This window comes from Equus quagga, chromosome 7 (genome assembly GCF_021613505.1).
Source record: "Equus quagga isolate Etosha38 chromosome 7, UCLA_HA_Equagga_1.0, whole genome shotgun sequence".
NCBI classification, from domain to species: domain Eukaryota; kingdom Metazoa; phylum Chordata; class Mammalia; order Perissodactyla; family Equidae; genus Equus; species Equus quagga.
This window is the reverse complement of record NC_060273.1, coordinates 82,928,983-82,950,777: the sequence shown is the minus strand read 5'-3', so window position 1 is coordinate 82,950,777 and position 21,795 is coordinate 82,928,983. Positions and strand designations below refer to the sequence as shown.

Genomic DNA, 21,795 nt, shown 5'->3' with positions numbered 1-21,795 from the left:
ACTCTCCTCCTGTCTGTGACCCCTGGCAACCACTAATGGTTCTTATAAGAATGTTTGCAAATGCAATCATGCGTTATATAACCTTTTGCTACGTGTTTTTTTCACTCAGTGTAATGACTTTGAGATCCATTCAGGTTGTTGCCTTGTTCATTTCTTTTTATTGCTGAGTAATATTTGTATGGATGTACCACTCTTTGTGTATCTCTTTATCTGTTAAAGGATGTTAGGGTTGTTTACGGTTTTTTACAATTGTGAATAGAGCTGCTATTAAATAATCAAGTATAGGTTTTTGTGTGAACATAAGTTCTTATTTCCTTAAGGTAGATAAGCAGAAATGGGATTGCTGAGTCATATGGTAAGTGAATCTAGGTATGATTTTCTTTGCATTCTACATGGGGTTCACTGACCTTCTAGAATCTCTCAATTTATGTCTTGCATCTAATTTGGGGAATTCTTTTTCTTTTTTTTCTTTTGGTGAGGAAGGTTGGCCCTGAGCTAACATCTCTAGCAGTCTTCCTCTATTTTATATGTGGGATGCTGCCACAGCATGATTTGACAAGCAGTGCATAGGTCCGTGCCTGGGATCTGAACCTGTGAATCCTGGACCACCAAAGCGGAGCATGTGAACTACCCACTAGGCCGCTGGGCCAACCCCTAATTTGGGAAATTCTTTCTTTTTCTTTTAAAGATTAGCACCTGAGCTAATATCTGTTGCCAATCTTCTTTGGGGTTTTCTTTTTTTCTTCTTCTCCCTAAACCCCCCACCAGTACATAGTTGGATGTTCTAGTTGTAGGTCCACCTGGCTCTGCTATGTGGGACATCACCTCAGCATGGCTTGATGAGTGATGCCAGGTCCACACCCAGGATCTGAAAGGTGAAACCCTGGGCTGCTAAAGCCGAGCGTGTGAACTTAACCACCATGCCACTGAGCTGGCCCCAAATTTGAGAAATTCTTGATTGTTGTTTTTTTTTCTTGTCCTATTTTCTCTTTTCTGGGAGGACTCCAATTATGTGTATGTTCAACCTTGTAATACTGTCTCACATATCACTGATGCTTTGTTCAATCTTTCTTTTTCAACCTTTTTTTTCTCTTGGATCATTTCTTTGACTCTGTCTGATGTTCAGGTTTTTTTGTTTTTTTTTTAAAGATTGGCACCTGAGCTAACAACTATTGCCAGTCTTCTTTTTTTTCCCCCTACCTTTTCTCCCCCAATTCCTCCAATACATAGTTGTATATTTTTAGTTGTGGGTCCTTCTAGTTGTGGCATGTGGGACGCTGCCTCAACATGGCCTAATGAGTGGTGTCACGTCTGCGCCCAGGATCTGAACTGGTGAAACCCTGGGCTGTCAAAGGCAGAGCGTTTGAACTTAACTGCTGGGCCACAGGCCCGGCCCCTGAAGTTCAGGTTTTTTTGGCCATCTCTTATCTGCTGTTAGGCCCCATCCAGTGAATTTTTAAGTTCACTTATTTTTTTAGTTCTAGACTTCCAAGTGACTCTTTTATTTTCTTGCTTCTCTAATTAGATTTCCTAGCCATGCGTTATGAGCATTTAAGAAACTTTTCTTTGATCACAGTTATGACAGTTACTTTAAAATCTTGGATTGTTAATTACAACATCTTGGTCATCTGAAGTCAGTTTCTATTGATTGTCTTTTCTTTTGATTTTGTTGTATATTTTCTGTTTCTTTGTATGTCTAATAGTTTTGGTTTGTATACTGGCCTTTGTGAAGGATACATTATACAATCTGAATTATATGTTTCCCTTTAGAGGTTTTTTTTTTCTTAATAGGGCATTAACTTGGCTGGACCCATTTTCAAAACAATGTTTTTTTTTTTTTTTTTTAAAAGATTGGCACCTGGGCTAACAACTGTTGCCAATCTTTTTTTTTTTTCTGCTTTATCTCCCCAAACCCCCCCTGTACACAGCTGTACATCCTAGTTGCAGATCCCTATAGTTGTGGGATGTGGGACGCCACCTCAACGTGGCCTGACGAGCGGTGCCATGTCCGCGCCCAGGATCCAAACCCTGGGCCGCTGCAGCGGAGTGCGGAAACTTAACCACTTGGCCACGGATCCAGCCCCAAAACAATGTTTCTTGTAATGAGCAACATGTGAAATCTGTATTAATTTCTTTTATCCATAGCTGAGCTGCTTGAATTCTGCCTGATGCATGTGTGGTTTAGGGATTAGATATTTGGGCAGTGTTTCTATGCACACGTGAGTGTGCCTACTCTGTTATTCTTTCCAGGATTCATCCCCTCTTTTCTGGTCCTGAGCTCTTCTTTCTGTTTTTTCTTGTCAGTAAACCTGTGCTGCCCAGGGCCTGTCCTCAAACAAAAAGTTTGAAATAAATAAATAAAATCCTGTGAACTCAGCCAGTGCCATTACATTCTTCTAAGTGTCAGCTCCCTTCCAGTTTCTGCCTGCTCTTAGTTATTCTCTGGTGCTTTCAGGTATTTGTTCTTTATATTTTGTCCAGAATTCATAGTTGTTATCTGCAGGAGGGTTGGTCCAATAAGAGCTTCTCCTATGTTGATGGAAATGTGTTTTTTATACAAGTAAGGAACTTTTTTCCCCATAATCGCCTGTGTGTACTTCTTTTGTCTCTGGTCAGAATTGTATCACATGCTTATGCCTAAGTCATTAATAGCAAGGGGAATGACTAATGGTTCTTAAAGTATTGTCCTAGGACCCTGGGCGTCTCTGAGGCTTTCAAAGACATTTCGTAGTAACGCCACCCTGTTACTTGCCTTTTTCACTCTTACTCTCTCATGAGTGTATAGTAGTGTTTTCTAGAGACTGCATGGCATGTTGTATTTCAACAAATTGAATGCAGAAGATAGGAGACTCCAGTTATCTTTTATTAAGCCAGACTTTAAAAAGATTTGCAAAGATATAAATTGTCTTAATAAATTTATTGTTTTGAAAAAGTTATTTTTCATAAGAATGTTTTTAATTTTAACATGCAGTTGCTTTATTGCTATTTTTAAGCAAGTAAATATTTTAATATTTCCTCAGTGCTAGTTTCTAATACATTAAACATTGATAGAGATGACTTATGTAAACTAAAGCTCTCTGGGTCTGGTCCTTAATAATTTTAAAAGTGTAAAGGTGGTCTGAGCCCAGAAAACTTGAGAAGGGCTGATTTACACTAATGGTTCATTTCCTGAGACTGAGAATTGGGCTCATCTCTGATATATGTGACCATGTGTCAAGTGGATATGTGAACAAAATTGAGATTATGTTAAAAAGAAAGAGGGTTACTGGTTGCTGGGCAGGCATCCCATATGCTCAGTTAGTGTGTTACATTCAATTCCATGGAATAAAATATGTGCGGTTGCCTTAATAGTCAAGATACCTCAGTCTAAAGTAAAAGTTTTGGTGTCTTTTAATTATAAATTTAATTTATGTTGATATTAATTCCATTAATTTTTCTTATGGGATTTTTGAGTACGGTGTTCGATCCTAGTTTCTTTCACGTAAGATCCAAATACTTTCTTTAATTCAATCTTTGAAGAGTACATTTAAAACTTTGGGTAGTAATATAAATTAATATTGATAAACATTTAAATGCTACATATTCTGTGTATGTTAAACTCAGGTTTTATATGAAATCTTAGAATATCTCCTGCTGTAAAAAATGATTTTCAAGGTTTGTGATTTATCCCATTCCCTTCTCTAATTATTAGAGATTCCTGGGTACCCCGTCATAGAATATATTTGTGACCAGGGCATCTTGTAATAGAACATTTTGGTATTTTATGCTTTGCTTTGTTACTCACCCTGAGGCTGTTTGGGTAACATATTTAAGAGAAATCAAATTGGTTACTTCTTAAGCAGTGTGCCTCAAACTTTAATGTGCATATGCGATCGCCTAAGCATCTTGTTAAAGTGCAGAAGTGATTCAGTAGTTTGAGGTAGGATCTGAGATTCTGTATTTCTAACAAACTCCCATGTGATGCTGTGTTTGGTCCTTGGACAAAACTGAATAGCAAGGCTTTAAATAACCTAGAGCAGAAGGAGAAAGATCTGAATCCTATCAATATAAGCTGAATGTACCTGCCTTTTCTCCTTTTGTCTCTCAAACAGGTAATAGTTCTGAGATTGGGCTTCTGCAGTTATAAGCCTTATATACAAGAAAGGGGGCAAAATGAGGGCAGTTTTGTAAGATTCATAAATGAGTTAATAGTGGTAACCTTTGATCTTGCCATTAAATTTCTTTAGTGTTTTATTTTCTATATTGTAGTTGTTGGACAATATAAGTTGGATTTGTTCTTTATTCTGTGTTTTAACTGCTTTCTCTGAGTATCAGAGGAAGTGGAAAACTTAATTTGAATACGTGGTTTTACAGCTCTTCTCTTTAATTTACTTGCAGGCATTGATCAATATGACAGAGATAGCATCATAAATGACTTTAAGAATGGGACGTGCAAACTTCTTGTGGCTACCTCTGTTGCTGCCCGAGGCCTAGATGTGAAACATCTGATTCTTGTAGTAAATTACAGCTGCCCCAACCATTATGAGGATTATGTGCACAGAGCAGGACGGACTGGAAGAGCAGGCAACAAAGTAAAAAGAATTTTTCAAAAAGAACTTTTTAAAAGTTGATTTCTATTTTATTAAAATATATGTGTTTCTTTGGGATTTTAAGGAATAGGTAATAGGAGTTTTGAGGACATTTTGAAAATCCTTAATCATCAGAGTGTGGGGAATAGTTGATGTTCGTCATTTATATACATATACATGTCTGAGTATTGTTAAAATTATCAGATACGTAGCTGTTCTCTGTAGGCAGAGAGTGTTAACCATTTGTGTCCCCTTGTAGGTTTTTTCCCCCCACCTAAAAATTTTTATATACATATATACATGCACATAGTTTGGGATCTTTCATTACTGTTTTTAAAAATGTTGGATCATAAAATATACTCATACCATGCCTATCACCCCTGTGCTCTCTCCTTCCTCCCTCTCCTAATACACATATATATTACTTGCTTTTTTGATTCACCTGTGTATAGATTTGTATTTAACTGTTTTTGAAGGCAGCAGAATATTCTGTTGTTGGAAACATTGGTGATGATTTTGATATTCCACCCCTGGACATTTCTGCATACTGAAGCAATAATATTAATAGCAGTAGGTTATATTTATGGAGTACTTATTAAATGCCAGGCACCAAGTCATCCTCACAACTTCCCTTTGAGGTGGATGTTACCCTGATTAATAGATGAGAAAAGTCGAGGCACGTAGAAGTTGTTACTTTCCAGAGATTCCTGAAATAAAATATTAAACCATGTTTTAAAATTTGTACACTAGTAGGGGCAGTGTTTTGTGAAGATGGTAATCTGATTATGGTTTGCTATTCCTCTACGTCCAACTCCAGTCTTTCTCTTGCCTGAATCAAAAAGCTGCCGGGGGCATGTGAACCCTAAAGCTTTAGAGAATTCCAGATGGGTAATGTAGCTGACTTCATTTTTGCATATAAAAACACTTTATATATACATACATATATATACACACATACATGTTTTTATCTCTTTTATTGGGTTTAAAAAATATATGGAAAGCTACATCCTAGGAATTTAATATGAGTTTGCTGGGGTAGAGTGGTACAGTAGTGAAGGAAGGGAATGCAAGCCAAAAAGGGAAAAATAAAATACTATATTAAAGAAAGTTAATACCTATGATAATGCAGTTGTGCATTTATGTAAAATCACATATGTTTCTGCTTATGCATAGAGAAATTAAAACTTTCTATTTGCTTATTTTTTTTCATTTCTTTCAGCTTTATTGAGGTATAATTGACACATTACATTGTATAAATTTAAGGAGTACAACATGTTGATTTGATACATTTATAAATTTCAAAATGATTACCACCATAGTATTAGCCACCACCTCCATCCCATCACATAGTTACCATTTCTTTTTTATGGTGAGAATATTTAAGATCTGTTCTCTTAGTAACATTCAGATATATGACACAGTATTATTAGCTGTAATCGCCATGCTGTTCATTAGGTCCCCAAACTTGTTTGCTTATTTTATTTTTAAATATTAAACTTGGATATTTCACTTTGAGCCATTAAACAATTTAGTAGGACTTTTTTTATGGTCTTTAAAATTCTTTAGTAGCAAAGTCAGTCTTAAGAGGATTTATTAGGTGGTTCAGATTTTATTTTATTTGTGATCTAAGTAGGATTCATCTTGTTAGTGTCTAATAGTTCTACTTTTTCATCATTCTGTAGGGTTATGCGTACACTTTTATCACAGAAGATCAAGCTCGCTATGCTGGGGACATAATTAAAGCTCTTGAGTTGTCAGGGACTGCAGTGCCTCCTGATCTAGAGAAACTTTGGAGTGATTTCAAAGATCAACAGAAAGCTGTGAGTTTTTTAACTCCTGTTATTTTTATGCAAATCATTCTTGTGTTCTAAACTGAATATTTAATACTTATAGATCTTGATAGGATTATTTTCATTTATCTCTTTAGAGAAGGCAGGGGGGTGGGGGCAGGAAGGAGTGAGAAAATCCTCCCATTTACTTTAACTTAGTATTCTGAGTAGTCTGCCTAGTTATTTTTTCTCACATGCTAAATGAAGTGTTTGTTACATTGGCATACACCCCCTTGAAAAATATTTAATTGCTGTAAATTCCTGAACATTAAAGTTTTTTAGCATGAAATTAACTTTTTTGTTTTTCCTTGAAAGGAAGGGAAAATAATTAAAAAGAGTAGTGGGTTCTCTGGTAAGGGATTCAAGTTTGATGAAACAGAACAAGCTTTGGCTAATGAGAGGAAGAAGTTACAAAAAGCAGCTCTTGGTCTGCAAGATTCAGATGATGAGGATGCTGCCGTCGATGTAAGTATTGTTGTTCTAAGCCTCATTCTTGCCAGTTGAAGCAGTTATTCTTTTGTACTAGAAGTCTTGCCATAGGCTTATTGAGATAGCCGATTACTAGAACATTTTTGGTGTGTATGCTTCCCAACCCTTTTCTGTGTGTGTGTGTGTGTGTGTATTCACATATGCTCATTTTTCATAAAAATGAGATCATAGTGCTTTATAACCTTCTTTACAACAACAGTCTTATGTTAAAATCTTCCCATTTTAGTAAATTCACTCTTAGATTATTCTTGATGGCTACATAGTATTTTTTTATATGGATGTTCCACAGTTTAGTGAATCAGACCCCTATTTTTGAATACGTGGGTTGTTTTTATATGTTCGTCATTTGGAATATACTTCATTGTATAGTAACTGTACTTCATTGCTCATCCTTGTGCATTTAAAGTTTGCACATTCATCAGATTAAGTCTTGAGGATGAGTGTATAAATGGAATTGCTAGGCCAAAGGGTATATCTGATTTGTCTTAAAACATTGTCAGATTGTCCTCCAGCAAGATGAGTATGCCACTTTGCACTCACCATAGTGGTGTGTAAGAATGGCCCCCCTTATCTTTAACAACATTTGTACTGACATTGTTTTTTTATCATTTTAAATTGAATTGTTATTACAGAACATCCTTATTAATAATAGTCAACATTTTTTGAGTGCTACTAAGTGTCATGCACTGTGTCAAGTGCTTTACAGGGATTATTTCACTTACTTCCTCACAGTAACCATACAGAGTAGATACTCAGAGTATTTCCATTTTACGAGTGAGGAGACTGAAGCTTAGAAGTAATAACCTTTTCATATTTACACAGCTATTATATGTATATATATGTATATATATATAGCTGGGACCTATATCCATTTCATTCTTACTTCAAAGCCCAAATTCTTAGCTTATGGCATTATTTGTGACCCACTGAAGAGGGACCCTGAGGCCTCAGCTAGTTGAGCGTTTCACAGAGTCGTCTTCTTTGGAACCAAAACCTCAGGAGCTTGAGCTTTAGAAGAGGATGTTTTCATTATAATATAAATGTGGAAAATCTGCCTGGTATATACCACTAGTAGTGGTATTAGCATATCAGAGGATTGAAAAGTTCTTAATTAAAGAAGTTTGTTTGACTTTGTTTAACCCAGAACTCCTCACACATATTTAATCTTTGATTATAGAACATTTTCTAATGTACCCTATTAAAACCTTAGCTCAGAGCACAATTTTTGAAATTTAATTGATCTTGAATTTAATCTGATCTTGTCATTTGAGGAAATTGAGGACCTGGAAAAAAGTATTTGGTCCACGACCATACTAGCTGTTAAGCACAGCCAGGACCAGAACCCAGGTTTCCTGTTGACCCTAGGCCATTTCCTTCTAGTATGCCATATTGGCTTAAAATTCAATTAAGTCGTTGTTTTAGTTATCTGTTATGATGTAACAGATCAATCCAAAACTTAGTAGTTAAAACAGTGAACATTTATTATCTCACAGTTTCTGAGGGTCAGGAAATCAGGAGCAGTTTAGCCAGGTAGTTCTGGCTTGCGGTCTTGTGAGGTTGCCTGAGGCTGCAGTCATCTGAAGGCTTGACTGATGCAGGACCATCTTCCAAGGTGGCTCGCTCACTTTGATGTTGGAAAGATGCCTCTTTTCTTTACTACACTGCCTGTGTGTCCTCACAGCATGGCAGCTGTCTTCCCCCAGAGCCAGTGATCTGAGAGAGTAGAGGAAGCCTTACTGCCTTTTATGACTATTCTCTGAAGTCACACACCGCCTCTTCCACTTTATCTGTTAGAAGCAAAAGTCACTAAGTTCAGCCCACACTCAAGGAGAGGCTCTGCCTCTTGAAGGGGAGAGTATTAAAAAATTTTTGGTCTTGTTTTAAGCCACCTCAGGTTTTTGACGTTACTTTAAACATTTTTTCAAATTTCGTAATGAAGTATGTTGATTGTTTCTCTGGTTATTAAAATAATATATAATTTTTCATAAAAATTAGAACAATTCCGAAGTGAATAAAGTCAAAAGTAAAGTAACTCCTCTCAACTAGCACCATACACATTTCCTATTCCTGATTTTAAGCATTTGTTTTGGATTTTAATGCTGTCTATGCTGGTTAATTTAAAACAGCTTTGCTCAATTAAATGTTAAGTTTAAAAGTAGTTAATAACTAAAACCCCTTATTAGATAGATGTGTCTCTTTCAGTAAAAGGACTTTTTAAATTAACTTAATTTTAAACCCTGAAGCAAGCTTTTCTCTGCATTTGAGATTTAGAAGGTAAACCTAATCTGAGTATATGAAAAGATTTGCATCTCTTTAGTTGGCAATGTCAGTAGTCATTTTTGGGCAAAAGCATCTTTAAAGGAAATGCAAATAGTTTATGAGGTAGATGTGCTAACCTGAGGATTATGTGGTGGCAGTAGGACTCATGTAACTCCTGGAGAACTATGGCTTTTCTGCACTGCTCTTGCTTTGATGGGGAAACCAACCTTCATTTCTTTCCTTTCTTGGTTCAAAGGAATAAAACAGTAAAGCCTTCTTTTCTGATTCTCTTACCCAGTTTTTTGGGCAAATCCAATTGCATTTTAGGAGTTGGGAAGAATTTTTGGAGCGTTGCCTTAGGAACATGTTGTACCATTCCCCCTCGGAATCATTGACTTTTTTTTAGTTGTCCACTGGCCTGAGTTATTGCCCTTCTTCCAGCCTCTTTCGTTGCAGTGTAATTTGGCCTCAAGGCCTGAGCCCTGGAGCAGTTTAGCTGCATCATATTGGCTGCTTTGTCTTGACAGCACATGTTTCTCATTTGCTTAACTGGGATGTATTTTCTGGGCCTCTCAGGAGTCTCCTTAAGTGTTTCTTGCAGCATTGTATCTCTATTTTTCACCATAGACAACTGATTTTTCAAAATGAAATGTGTCACTCTTAGCAAATAGCTGGTATATTTTCCTCTTGATCTTTGTGGTTGAATTAACATGGATGTAACTGTCTGATTCTAGTCTTTTGGTAGAAATAGTCTGTACTAGATATACCTAAATTGGTATTTTTAATCTGATTTTTACTAATCCTTTTTTTCTTGTTTAGATTGATGAGCAAATTGAAAGCATGTTTAATTCAAAGAAGAGAGTGAAGGATATGGCTGCTCCTGGAACGTCTAGTGTACCTGCTCCAACTGCAGGAAATGCTGAGAAATTAGAAATTGCTAAGAGATTGGCTCTTAGAATCAACGCTCAGAAGAATTTGGGCATTGAATCTCAGGTATTAAGTAATTTGTTCCGAGTCTTAGTCAATACTTTTTATAAATTCTTTGATTTAAATGCTTTTCAGGAATTATGTCTGCACAAGTGAACAGGTTGTCCCAGACGTTGAGTTAGAGTTTAACATTATTCTGAATACACAATTCTTTGATTGTTGCCTTTCTCGTGTGGTTAGCTGAGGACTTAATGCCTATTCTGGAAGGCCTAACTGTTGGGCATGTTAGTCATGGAGAGTTTTAGAAAATAGTATTCTGATTGATCTTCCCAAAATCTTAAGAAAATTTTTTTCTCTCTTCATTTGTTTTTATTGGGTGGGTTATTGGGCACACAAACAATTCCTTGGAAATACAAATATCCAGCTACATAACTCAGACTAACATAAGTTTTAACAGTGAAAACGTGTTAAATATTTCACATGCCGTCTTACTCTTGGGAGCTTTTTTTGTTAACTTAGTTTTTAACTAAGGGTAAATTTTCGTAGCATTCCCAAAGAATAGTTTGTTAACTATGTAGTTAGTTTTGACAGTGTTTTGCAGATTTTGAGAGTTTGGGGACCTGCAGGGCCCTCTGTCTAGTAGGCTGTGGAGTTTCAGGTCTGTAGCACCCAAGCTGGGATGACCAAGCAAGAAAGTAATGGAGTGAGGCAGCCATAGTTAGGGTTTGGAGCCTCAGGTCTCTGCATCTGTTTTGTTTAGTCATGAGTAATAAAGTATTTATTGTATTCAAGCCTGTACCTCTTCTGACAACAGGGATTGCTGAACTGAATCTGATATTCTCTAGGATTATTACTGCTAATACCTCTTTATTAGGGAAATCAAATAGCTGTAACTTTTCAGTGTTGTTGGAAAAGCTTGAGGTGTGTGTCATGTATTACCCACAGAATTCTGTCTACCTTAGGCACACGGTAAAATTAAGTTCAAATTTTAAAAGCAGGTTTTGAGTAAGTCATTTACTATCATTTATTGAAGGTTGGGTTGGGCCATGGTGGGAGGGGGTGCTCAGTGGTGGTAGTGGACAAAGATTCTAATTCAGAGGAAACTCTTAGGAGCCACAAAGCATATAAACGATTTTAGAAATATACTATGTTTCATATCAAGAGTTGCCTCGTTATCTATGATCTAGTAGAATTTTTAATATAAAGTTGAGTGTTCTTTAGTTTTCTCGTCAAAGTAAGGGAGATGCATTAAACTATCAGTTATAAATATATACTGCAAAATTGCGCATATGGGTAGGACTCTGCATTAGAAAGATGCTTTTAGTCAGTGACTTTCCAGAGAATAATTTGTCATGGTGTCTCAGATCTTGTCTCTGCCCTCATCTGAGATTTGACTGTAGGTCTTCTTTAACTGCAGGATGTGATGCAACAGGCCACCAATGCAATTCTCAGAGGTGGCACCATCCTGGCTCCCACTGTCTCTGCAAAAACCATTGCAGAACAGCTTGCTGAGAAGATCAATGCCAAGCTCAATTATGTGCCTTTGGAGAAACAAGAAGAGGAGAGACAGGATGGTGGACAGAATGAATCTTTTAAGAGATATGAGGAAGAATTAGAAATCAATGACTTCCCACAGGCAAGTAACAGGTTTAAACGTTCTTTTTGCTTGAGGAAGATTGTCACTGAGCTAACCTCTGTGCCAGTCTTCCTCTATTTTATGAGATCCTGTCACAGCGTGGCTTGACAAGCGGTGCTAGGTCCATCCCTGGGATCTGAACCTGCGAACCCTGGGCTGCTGAAGCAGTGTGTGTAAACTTAACCACTACACCACTGGGCTGGTCCTCCAAGTTTTTAAAATTCTGTTATAAAATGATTTTTTCCCCCATCCTTTCTTTCCTAGACTGCCAGGTGGAAAGTTACTTCTAAGGAAGCTCTGCAGAGAATCAGTGAATATTCTGAAGCCGCAATTACAATCAGAGGAACCTACTTCCCACCTGGCAAAGAACCCAAGGAAGGAGAGCGGAAAATTTACTTGGCAATTGAAAGTATGTACTATTGGTTCTGTTTCAATCTTGAGTTAGATCAAGGTTGATGTAATAGACACACAGAGAAAGTGAGGTTATTTCTAGTAAGGACTGAAAATAAGGAACACGTGTGAGAAAAAAATAGTTTCATATATCATTTGAGGTCTTTATAAGTTCAGTACATATACAAAGGCGAATGATCTGTTTTTGGGACTCTTTCAGTTTTGACAATTCAGGCACATTTGAAAATCAGTGTAGAAGAAAACATGTATTATAAGGACCTATCTGTTTATGCCTCTAGAAAGTAGAATGTTCTTGCCACAGTTTAGGTTAGAAAGTAAATCAACTATATTAGTCCGCTTCATGAATGTTTAAGCAAATATTGCCTCTGAAATCATGCTCATAAAAGTTCTTGCATACCTTAAAAAAATAACAAGAGGACAATTAATACCATAACTCTAAGGATGTAAGTAATGCATTATCTAAGAGTGATCAGGTTTGTTTTTTAACCTTATTTCATACATTCATGAAGGAATTCACAAGGCAGTTTCCATTTTGATTTTTTCCAGTAAAGTGTTATTCCACTGCATTGTAAGACAACTTGCCTCCCTTCATTTATATTTAATCTGAACATCTCTGTAGTAGACTTTTTTTTAAGTATAGACTAGCCAGGTCTATTTCATCTATTTAATGAACTAAATATTTGTTGAATACTGTTGTTGGAGCTGTGGAGAGCTTTACTCCATGTGTCATGTAAGCCCAGAGTTTGCATACCTAGTGCTTAGATGGCTGCAAAGGAGCTGCTCCTGCAATTTGTATAATCTCAGACATCAGTCTAGTACCTTGAGTCATACACAGCACTCTAACAAGGAACCTTACCTGATCCCACTTCATCACTTTGTAGCTCTTTACCTGCTTTGTTTTTCTTCACAGTACTCATCACATGGAAATTATAATATATTTCAACTTGTTCTTGTCTCCCCTGCTAGAGCTCTCTCAATGCAGTGACTTTGTCATCTGCTGTATCACCCATGCCTGGCACATGGTAGGCACTTGATAAATTTTCTCAATAACGCATCTGATTAAGCCTATAGCCACTTGTCTTCAGGACACAAAATATTATTTGACAGGCATATCCATTTGAGCTTTCTAAAGCAGCAGTGTCCAGTAGAACTCTCTTTGATGGCTATGGAGCACTTGAAGTATGGCCAGTGTGACCGAGAAACTTTAAATTTTATTTAATTTTTATTAATTTAAATAGTCACATGGGTGATGGCTACTGTATTGGATAGCTCAGCTTTAAAGTTTGTTGTTGGAAAGATTAATGGAAGGTATTTAGATCCACTGAAAGTATATTATAAATAAACTTTGTCACTAGTTAATTTTTTTCTTGTTATATTTTGGCATTCCTTTGATTTTTGTGAAGACTATATAATTTTAGGTAAGTTCCTTACTGAAATAAATATAAACTTAAATTTAATTATATATTAGGAATTATTTTTAGAATTTGATTTTTTCCTGGCCAAAACAAAGAGAATTTCACAAATGTGACAAAGTAAATTAGTACAGTCGTTGCTTGGTATTTGCTAGGGATTGGTTCTAGGACACACACACGCACAGACAGACAGACACACACACACACACACATACACACATACACACATACACATATACTCGCAGATATCAAAATCCATGGATGCTCAAGTCCCTATGTAAAATGGCATAGTATTTGCATATAACCTATGCACATCCTCTCATATACTTGAAATCATCTCTAGATTACTTATAATGCCTAATGCAATGTAAATACCATGTAAGTGGTTGTTATACTGTATTGTTTAGGGAATAATGACAAGGATAAAAAAGTCTGTGCCTGTTCAGTACAGGTGCAGTGATCATAGGACTGTGAATCCACAGTTGGTTGAATCTGCAGATGTGGAACCCACGGATATGGAGGGCCTACCATACCGTGCCTATTTCATCACTTCTCTTTTAATTGGTGACCTCAAATTGTTTTTGTGTGGCTTTTTAGTAAAAAGACTACAAGAAGAGAAGCACATGTGCAGTGTGCACCCCATGTATACCGAAGGAGAAAGTGTTTTCTGGCCAGAAATGTTTGGTGGGGTCAGAGTAAGTTAAAACACTGAAAAATTCTGTTACCAAGATTCAGCTGTTTTTTGTTGTTTTTTTTTAGTTTTATTTATTTTTTTGAGGAAGACTGGCCTAGAGCTAACATCCATGCCTATCTTGCTCTACTTTATATGTGAGATGCCTGCCACAGCATGGCGTGCCAAGCAGTGCCAAACACCTGGGATCTGAACCGAACCCCTGGGCCGCCAAAGCAGAACGTGTGAACTTAACCACTAGGCCACCAGACCGGCCCCAAGATTCAGCTGTTCTTTTTCCCCTTTAATAAGCGTTTGCCTCATTCCTGTAAACTTGTGATTAGTTTCCAGAGTCCTCATAAAGTTGATTTTAACAGTTTTTGCAAATTTATTTGCTGCGTTTGTTGAGGGACAGGCTTTTGAGTTCCCTGTGCTGCCATTTTCACGTATGTCTCACTATTGGACTTTTTTAAGTTAATGATCAATTGTGGGAAAGGTGAAACTCAAAAGCAAGCCTTTCTAGTTTCCATGTTGTCGCCATTCTCCCATTACTATACAGTAAAATTCATGCTTATTCTTAAATGGTGTACAAAGGATTGAGTCCTGAACTAGGCAAATTGCATTTTTTTGTTTGTGATTATGACTTTGAGAAACTGACTCATACCTATTTCAAGCCAGGTTTTTACATGGCACCATTTTATGTATCCAGAAAGACTTTCAGTCTGCCAGTGACTCACTGTGTTTCCAAATCATGTGACACTGTTCCTTATTGTGTAGTAAAATGGTGGTTGCTGGTACCTAGATCTTCAAGGAGAGAAAATTACATTGACATCTTTACATTCCATCTTACTTGGAGCTGGACAGCTCTCCCTTACTACTGTGTTTATTAGACCATGCAGGATGGAGACACAATGTCATCCAGTGGAATCTGATGATAAAACTTCTGGTATACGAAAAGTCAGCCTTTTATTCTCAGTTTGAATGTCGTGGGCATGATTTAAACAAAACTAATATTTTAAATGCCTGCCTTACAAAGAGGTAAATCAGAGACATGATTGTTTGCTTTGAAAAAGGATCCTCTATGTAATTTATTAATTTAAAGGTAATTATGCTTGTTTAGTATGGTATAATTAATGTATCAAAGGTCAATTTACATATGACTTTATCAGAACACATCTCCTGTGCTATCAAGTGAAGTGAGAAACCCACAGCTTCTGCTGACTTTTCCATCCACCTAAAATGGTTCTGGTCACTTCTCTCCACTGTCAACTTGTACTCAGGAAATAACGTGTAGTTTTTATAATCCAAGCAAGCTCCCCCCCCGACCCCTGCCCTGTAAAAAGATAACCTTGTCAAAAATTAATCTTGAGAATTCTAGGGACATAATGATGCTGAATAAGAGCTGGAGATTGGTAATTAAAGTGATCTAAAGCTTTGAGAATTTTCACTGATGATTAGATTTTTAAAAGATCTTTTAGTTTTTGAAACTCCAGCCAAATCACCTGAACACTAATAGGATGAAAACAGGTGTTGGAAGGAGCCTAGTGTCATCTGTTTTTAGTTCTGTAATTGGAGGGACCCCACTGCCTGGCTCCTTGGAGGCTCTGTGTGGCTCAGCAGCTCCAGGCCTCCCACCAGGCAGCGGGAAGGAGAACAGGAAGGACTTACATGCCTAGCCAGCCTGTATAATTTATAGCGTGTTTTTGCGACCCTCTCTTTTTACTAGTGGAGAATCCCTTAAAAGCAGCCAGAGTTGTTTTAAGGCCAATGAAAGGAAATGCCTCTTTTTCAGTGGCAGCTTATAAACATATGTAACCTATTACCTATAGAAGCTATATAAGTCAAAAATTTAAACTGGTCCAAATGGTCAGACTCTAACTAAAGTAGGAAAATTACTCTTCCACTTGGATCTATATGAGAGTGTCATTTTTCTTCTTTTTAAAACGGCACAGAATATCAACAAGCTTCACACCAGCTCACGTCAAGTAGCATATTTTTGTCCTGAATTTCATTTTGGTTATAATTTTCAGTCTGCCTTGTTTCTTGATTCTACCCTTGCCTTCACTTTCATCCACCTCTCTTCCCTTCCAGCACCCACAGCTTTAAAATGTTGTGGTTGGTGGCTTGGTGGAAGTGTAGGACTCAGATATATTGCTATGACTTCACAGCCATCTTTCCTTCTTGTTGTTTAACCATTTCTTTTTCTTCTTCTTCCTTTTTCTCCTCTTCCTCCGCTCCTCCTCTCCTCTCTCTGGGGTCAAAAAGTTATTCATATCTAATAAGGGGGAAAATTTTCTTATTTCTTGTGAATTGTTTTTCTCATTTGGTTTTCTTTTTTTTTTTAGAGATTTTATTTCTTTCCTTTTTCTCCCCCAACCCCCCCGGTGCATAGTTGTATATTTTTTTTAATTGTGGGTCCTTCTAGTTGTGGCGTGTGGGTTGCCACCTCAGCATGGCTTGATGAGCAGTGCCATGTCTGTGCCTAGGATTTGAACTGGCGAAACCCTGGGCCACCGAAGCGGAGTGTGCGAACTTAACCACTCGGCCATGGGGCCGGCCCCTCATTTATTTTTCTTATATAAAATGATAAAAATGAAGTTCTTGGAGCTATCTCTGTGGCCAAGTGGTTAAGTTCGCGTGCCTCGCTTTGGCGGCCCAGGGTTTCACCGGTTTGGATCTTGGGCAGTGGGCATGGACATGGCACTGCTCATCAGGCCATGTTGAGGTGGCATCCTACATGCCACAACTAGAAGGACCCACAACTGAAAAAAATATACAACTATATACTGGGGGCATTTGGGGAGAAAAAGCAGAAAAAAAAATGAAGTTCTCTACATTGCAAACCCAGTTTTCCTTTTATTCTTGGACATTTCATTTCTAGTCCTTCATTATCTCTAATCCACTTCTGTGGTCCAGCTCTTTTCCTCTTATCAGTGTGCATTGTGGTACCTCTTTAAACTTACCTTCTCTCTGGCATTGTTCCCTGGCTTCAGATCCTTCTACACCTATCCTTGATGGCTGTCTAATTTCCATCTCTCCTCTACTTCTGGTCTGTATTTCCATCGCCCTTAATTGACATTTACAACTGGATATCCATGAACACCTCAACTACAGCAATCTCAGAATTGAATTTTCACCCACCATCTCTGCTCATAACACCCGTTCTTCCTCTGGGATTCAGTATCTTCTTTATTCTTACTTTCTTTACTTGCTACTCAACTTTAAGCATCTTAACTTTGTTCCTCTTCACTATCTACATCTAGTCAAAAAAAATCTTGTTCATTCTACCTTAAAAATGTGCTTTCATGGTGGTATGAACGCAATCGTGTGAGAGCACTGGGGAAAAAAACACTTAACTCGGCCTGAAGAACTTGGGAAAACTTTTTGGAAGAAATGATATTTAAAAGTTACTTGGGTAGACTACTTCCTACCTACTGATCCTGTTGTAATAGCTACAAGATCATAAAGAGCATGAACAAATTCTTTGTATAATGAATCTCCCACAGTATATCATACATGGTTGGGTGCTTAATGTTTTTGAATTAATAATTGTATGAATGAATGTCTCCAGCCTGCATCATCTTGGCTATCTTGCTATGTGCTTTCACGCTCTTTTTCAGCCACGCTAGACTTCTCTTACTTTTCAGTAATTAAGCATGCCTTTCTTAATCTGTGCCATTGCACATGTGATTCCTTTCACAAAATACTCTCCATGTCATCTCTCCTCCCTCAATTTGGCTAGTCCTCTAAGACTTTGCTCAGATGACACCTTTCTGAAATATTTGCTGACTTTGAATGTCGAATAAATATTTGCTAAATAAATGAACTCAGGAGGTTATATTTCCCTTTAACTTTTTCTTACTGTCTTTTGGACAAATTACTAATCATCTTTTCTTTGCTCTTTTTAATCAACATACCGAGAACTCTTAACACTACATGTAATGTGACTTCAGTGGTTATGTTCAAAACTCTAAAAAAGTAATCAGAATGATAAGCAGCCATTACATAATGTAGATGATGTTCCACCGGGTATTGAAAAGCTATCTTGGCAGGCAGTACAATGTTCCTGAAAGTCACCTACAGTATTTCCTACTGGATCTCCATGACATGGATCAACATCCAGTGTAATTCTAGTAACACGAATATTTTCCACTCACTCACCAGGTGCCAATGAACTGGCTGTGCAGAAAGCAAAGGCTGAAATCACCAGGCTCATAAAAGAAGAACTGATCCGACTGGTGAGTGAAAACCTCAAGGACTTACTTATTTGTTTTAATAAATGTTTTATTGAACTATAATATAAATACAGAAAAGTACACATGATAAACATATAGCTCAATGAATTTTCAAAGTAAGCACACTGATGAGATCACTACTCAGATTAAGAAATACAGAACATTACCAGCATCCCAGAAGCCCCCCTCATGCCCCTCGTCACTATTCATCTCCCTTAAATGTAACAATATTGGACTTTTAACATCATAGATTAGTTTCACCTATTTTTGAACTCCATATAAGTGGAATCAAATGTTACTTTGAGGAAATCAATCCATGTTGTTGCATTTAGCAGTAATTTATTCTTTTTCATGGCTATATAGTATTTAATTGTGAATATACCGCAGTTAATTTATCTATTGGACTTTGGGGTTATTTTAGTTTTTGGTTTTTATGAATAACGCTTCTTTGAACATTCTTCCATGTCTCTTTGGTACACATTAGTATCCTTTTCTCTTGGGCATGTGCCTTGGAGGAACATTGTAATTATAGGGTATGTGTAGTTTAGCTTTAAGTTGCTATTGCTAAATAATTTTCCAAAGTGATTATACCAATTTATATTCCCTCCAGCAGTGTATGAAAATTCTAGTTTCTCTATATTTTTGCCAGTACAGGTGTTGTCAGAGTTTTTAAACTTAGGTAAGGATTTAATTTGATTTTAGAAAAAGCAACCTTTTATAGACCACCTTTCCAAAGGAGGCAGACACATCCTTATGTCTTTAGTGCTAGTTAAAGCTTGTAAACTCTCCCTGCAATGTGTGCATTGAGATGAGGGCCCTTTGAAAGGAAACTTGATCCTCTAAGAATGTGTTTTTGAGAGTTTTTCTAAAATTCCCCTTACAGAACATTCTTTTGGGGGAATAAAAGGTTTAAAGAATAGAAGGTACACAAAACAAGAGGCAAGAAGAAAAACAACCTTTAAATCAAGTGCTTAAGACTATTTCACCAACGAGTGATAGAGAAAGAACCTTGATGCCACCACCATCGAGTTGGTTTAAAACACTTATCAAGGCATAGTTGAGTGTACACACAGATAAGATTAGTTGTTGGACAGAACTTCCTCAATATAATAATATTAACATTTTTTATTTTAAATATCTGATAGTTTTATAAGTTTGTAAAGGAAATTACCTTAACATATGTATTTTTTCTTTTTCTGACCATGTATCTTTTGTTTTCTATTGTAGCAAAATTCATACCAACCGACAAATAAAGGAAGATACAAAGTCTTATAAAACATCTGGAAAAAACTTACCTGTACTGGTCTGTGGTACATGTGGCAATTGTTGTCTGCAGTTTACAATGTATTGTAAATTAACATTTTTAAAATTCTATCTTGCTGATTTTTTTAAATATAAGGAACAAATATTTGCTAAAGAAATCTTCTTTCAGTAAGTACCCCAGAATTATCAGACTATATTTAAAGCAGGCCTGTTTTCAGAGTCCTTTAATATAAAGCTTACATATCAGTATTTTAAATATCTGAATAATATTCCAGAAGTTTAAAAAAATGGAAATATTTGGACTTTCTATTGAAGGTAATAAAGTACATAAGTTGCTAAGGGGCTGTTCACTTTATCCTCTTGCAATACAATTGTGATCATCTGCTCAGAAAAGGTAAAATTCTCTTTCTAATTTTGTGTCCCTCTCCTTGAGCTTAAATCTTACTTGACTTAGTGGAACAATATGAACTGGATTTAAGAATGTTATATAGAATTTTTACAAAATGGATTCAGAGGGTTTTTTTTCAATTTTTATCATAAATGGGCAATAGTTGGATTGCTTTTTGGTTTTGTAAAATTAAAGATTTGTAGTATAAAAGTTTTTCGCATTTCTTTACACTGCAAAGAGTTTTAGTATTTACTACTTTTAGGTTCCCCTCACAACCTCTATGCCTAGCTACTGGCTCTTTTTTAATCTTCCTTAAAGTGATTTGTAGCCTGTAAATATTAATATGATTCCTTCCTCCCTTGAAAGTGTTTGTTTATACATCTGTACATAGAAATACCCTACTAATTTTAATCTGAGTTTTCTTCAGGATTATTGAGTAGATTGTGAATTTTCTTTCTTAAAAATTTTCAAGTATAATGGTACCCATGTTTTAGAGCTAGACTTAAGCAGCTCTCAGTGAAATTTAGTTCACAAGGAATCATAAATTAAATTTTTGATCCCTCAGATAAATTTCCTGAATATTCTAATTTAATTTGTTATAACTGAATCACCTAATATTCTTTTCAAGACTCTTTGGTGTATTAGAACTTCATATTGTTGTCACTTCTTGAAAAAAGAAACTTTTCAGGAATTTAATGATATATTTCTTAAAGTAAGATAGACAGAAGTTCCTTTGAATATTCTTGAGAGTTTTTAAAAAAGAAAAAAATCAAAGCATACTATAGCTGTTAAAACAAATCATTTTAATAGAATATTAAGTGGTTAAAGTGACAAGGAATATCAATCATTATTTCTTCAGTATAAAGTTATCCTTACTGAAAAACTAAGATAATTGGCAAATATTCTTGGATCCCTCGCATATTCACTTCTTTCTTAGAGGAAGAAAACAGACAAAACACATGTAACAACAGAACCAAATAAACCATTTACTCTAAAATTCCAGGCCTCTTGGGCTCCTTTTTTCCCCTAATTTATTTATTTGCTTTTTTTTTTACGTAGCGATAGTTTGTTTCCTTTGGTAGAGTATGTGGCAGTCCCATATTGGTGACAACTGGTGCTCCCTTCAGCCTGCTGGATCACTTTAAGATTCAGTTTTATGTCATTTTAGCATTACTACCTTTACGTTTGTGTATCTAATTGTAATAAGCCACTGATAGTATTTTGTTCTAAAATGAAACACATTTCTCTGTTATTACATTTTTTTTAGTGTCACACTGACTCTTTGATTTTTAAAATTTGAATAATGTACAGACTAATTTGTTTTTTTAATTCAATATCAGTATTTGCTCATGTTTTCTAAATTCCTTATAAAATAAAGTTAATTCAATCTGCATTTTCCTAAAATTATCTTTGCTGAAATGTTTTCTGCCGTTTATCTAATTTTGTTTACATTGGTAGGCATGTCAGAGAAGTATTATACTCTCAGTATCTTTATTAAAAAATTCTAGCAACTTACTACCCCAAATATACAATTCTATTCAAAAATATCTTCCCGAAGAAGCCTCTTAGTCTTTGATGCTGTTTGTATTTGGCGTAAGACAGATGAAATACGTGAAATAATAGGTTCATGTACCAGTCGGCGTTTTACCACAGTGACACTCACTTTTAGAAAATGAAAGTATAGAATGAAATGAGAACAGCTAAGTTC

General features: G+C 36.3%; 1 protein-coding gene across 2 annotated transcripts in view; it reads left to right on the top strand.

Moving 5' to 3' along the window:
* DDX46 (DEAD-box helicase 46) overlaps nt 1-19,933 on the top strand; it is a 59,261-nt gene extending 39,328 nt beyond the window's left edge. Inside the window, exons 16-23 of one of the 2 annotated variants that reach the window (XM_046666661.1) lie at nt 4,378-4,571; nt 6,251-6,388; nt 6,713-6,862; nt 9,965-10,138; nt 11,490-11,708; nt 11,973-12,117; nt 18,366-18,439; nt 19,664-19,933. In XM_046666661.1, the coding sequence (XP_046522617.1) occupies nt 4,378-4,571; nt 6,251-6,388; nt 6,713-6,862; nt 9,965-10,138; nt 11,490-11,708; nt 11,973-12,117; nt 18,366-18,439; nt 19,664-19,711 (1,142 nt within the window). In that variant the 3' untranslated portion in view covers nt 19,712-19,933. Of the gene's footprint in view, nt 1-4,377; nt 4,572-6,250; nt 6,389-6,712; nt 6,863-9,964; nt 10,142-11,489; nt 11,709-11,972; nt 12,118-18,365; nt 18,440-19,663 lie in introns of both variants that reach the window. The other variant, XM_046666659.1, reaches the window with a different exon arrangement.
* Nucleotides 19,934-21,795: the final 1,862 nt, after the last annotated feature.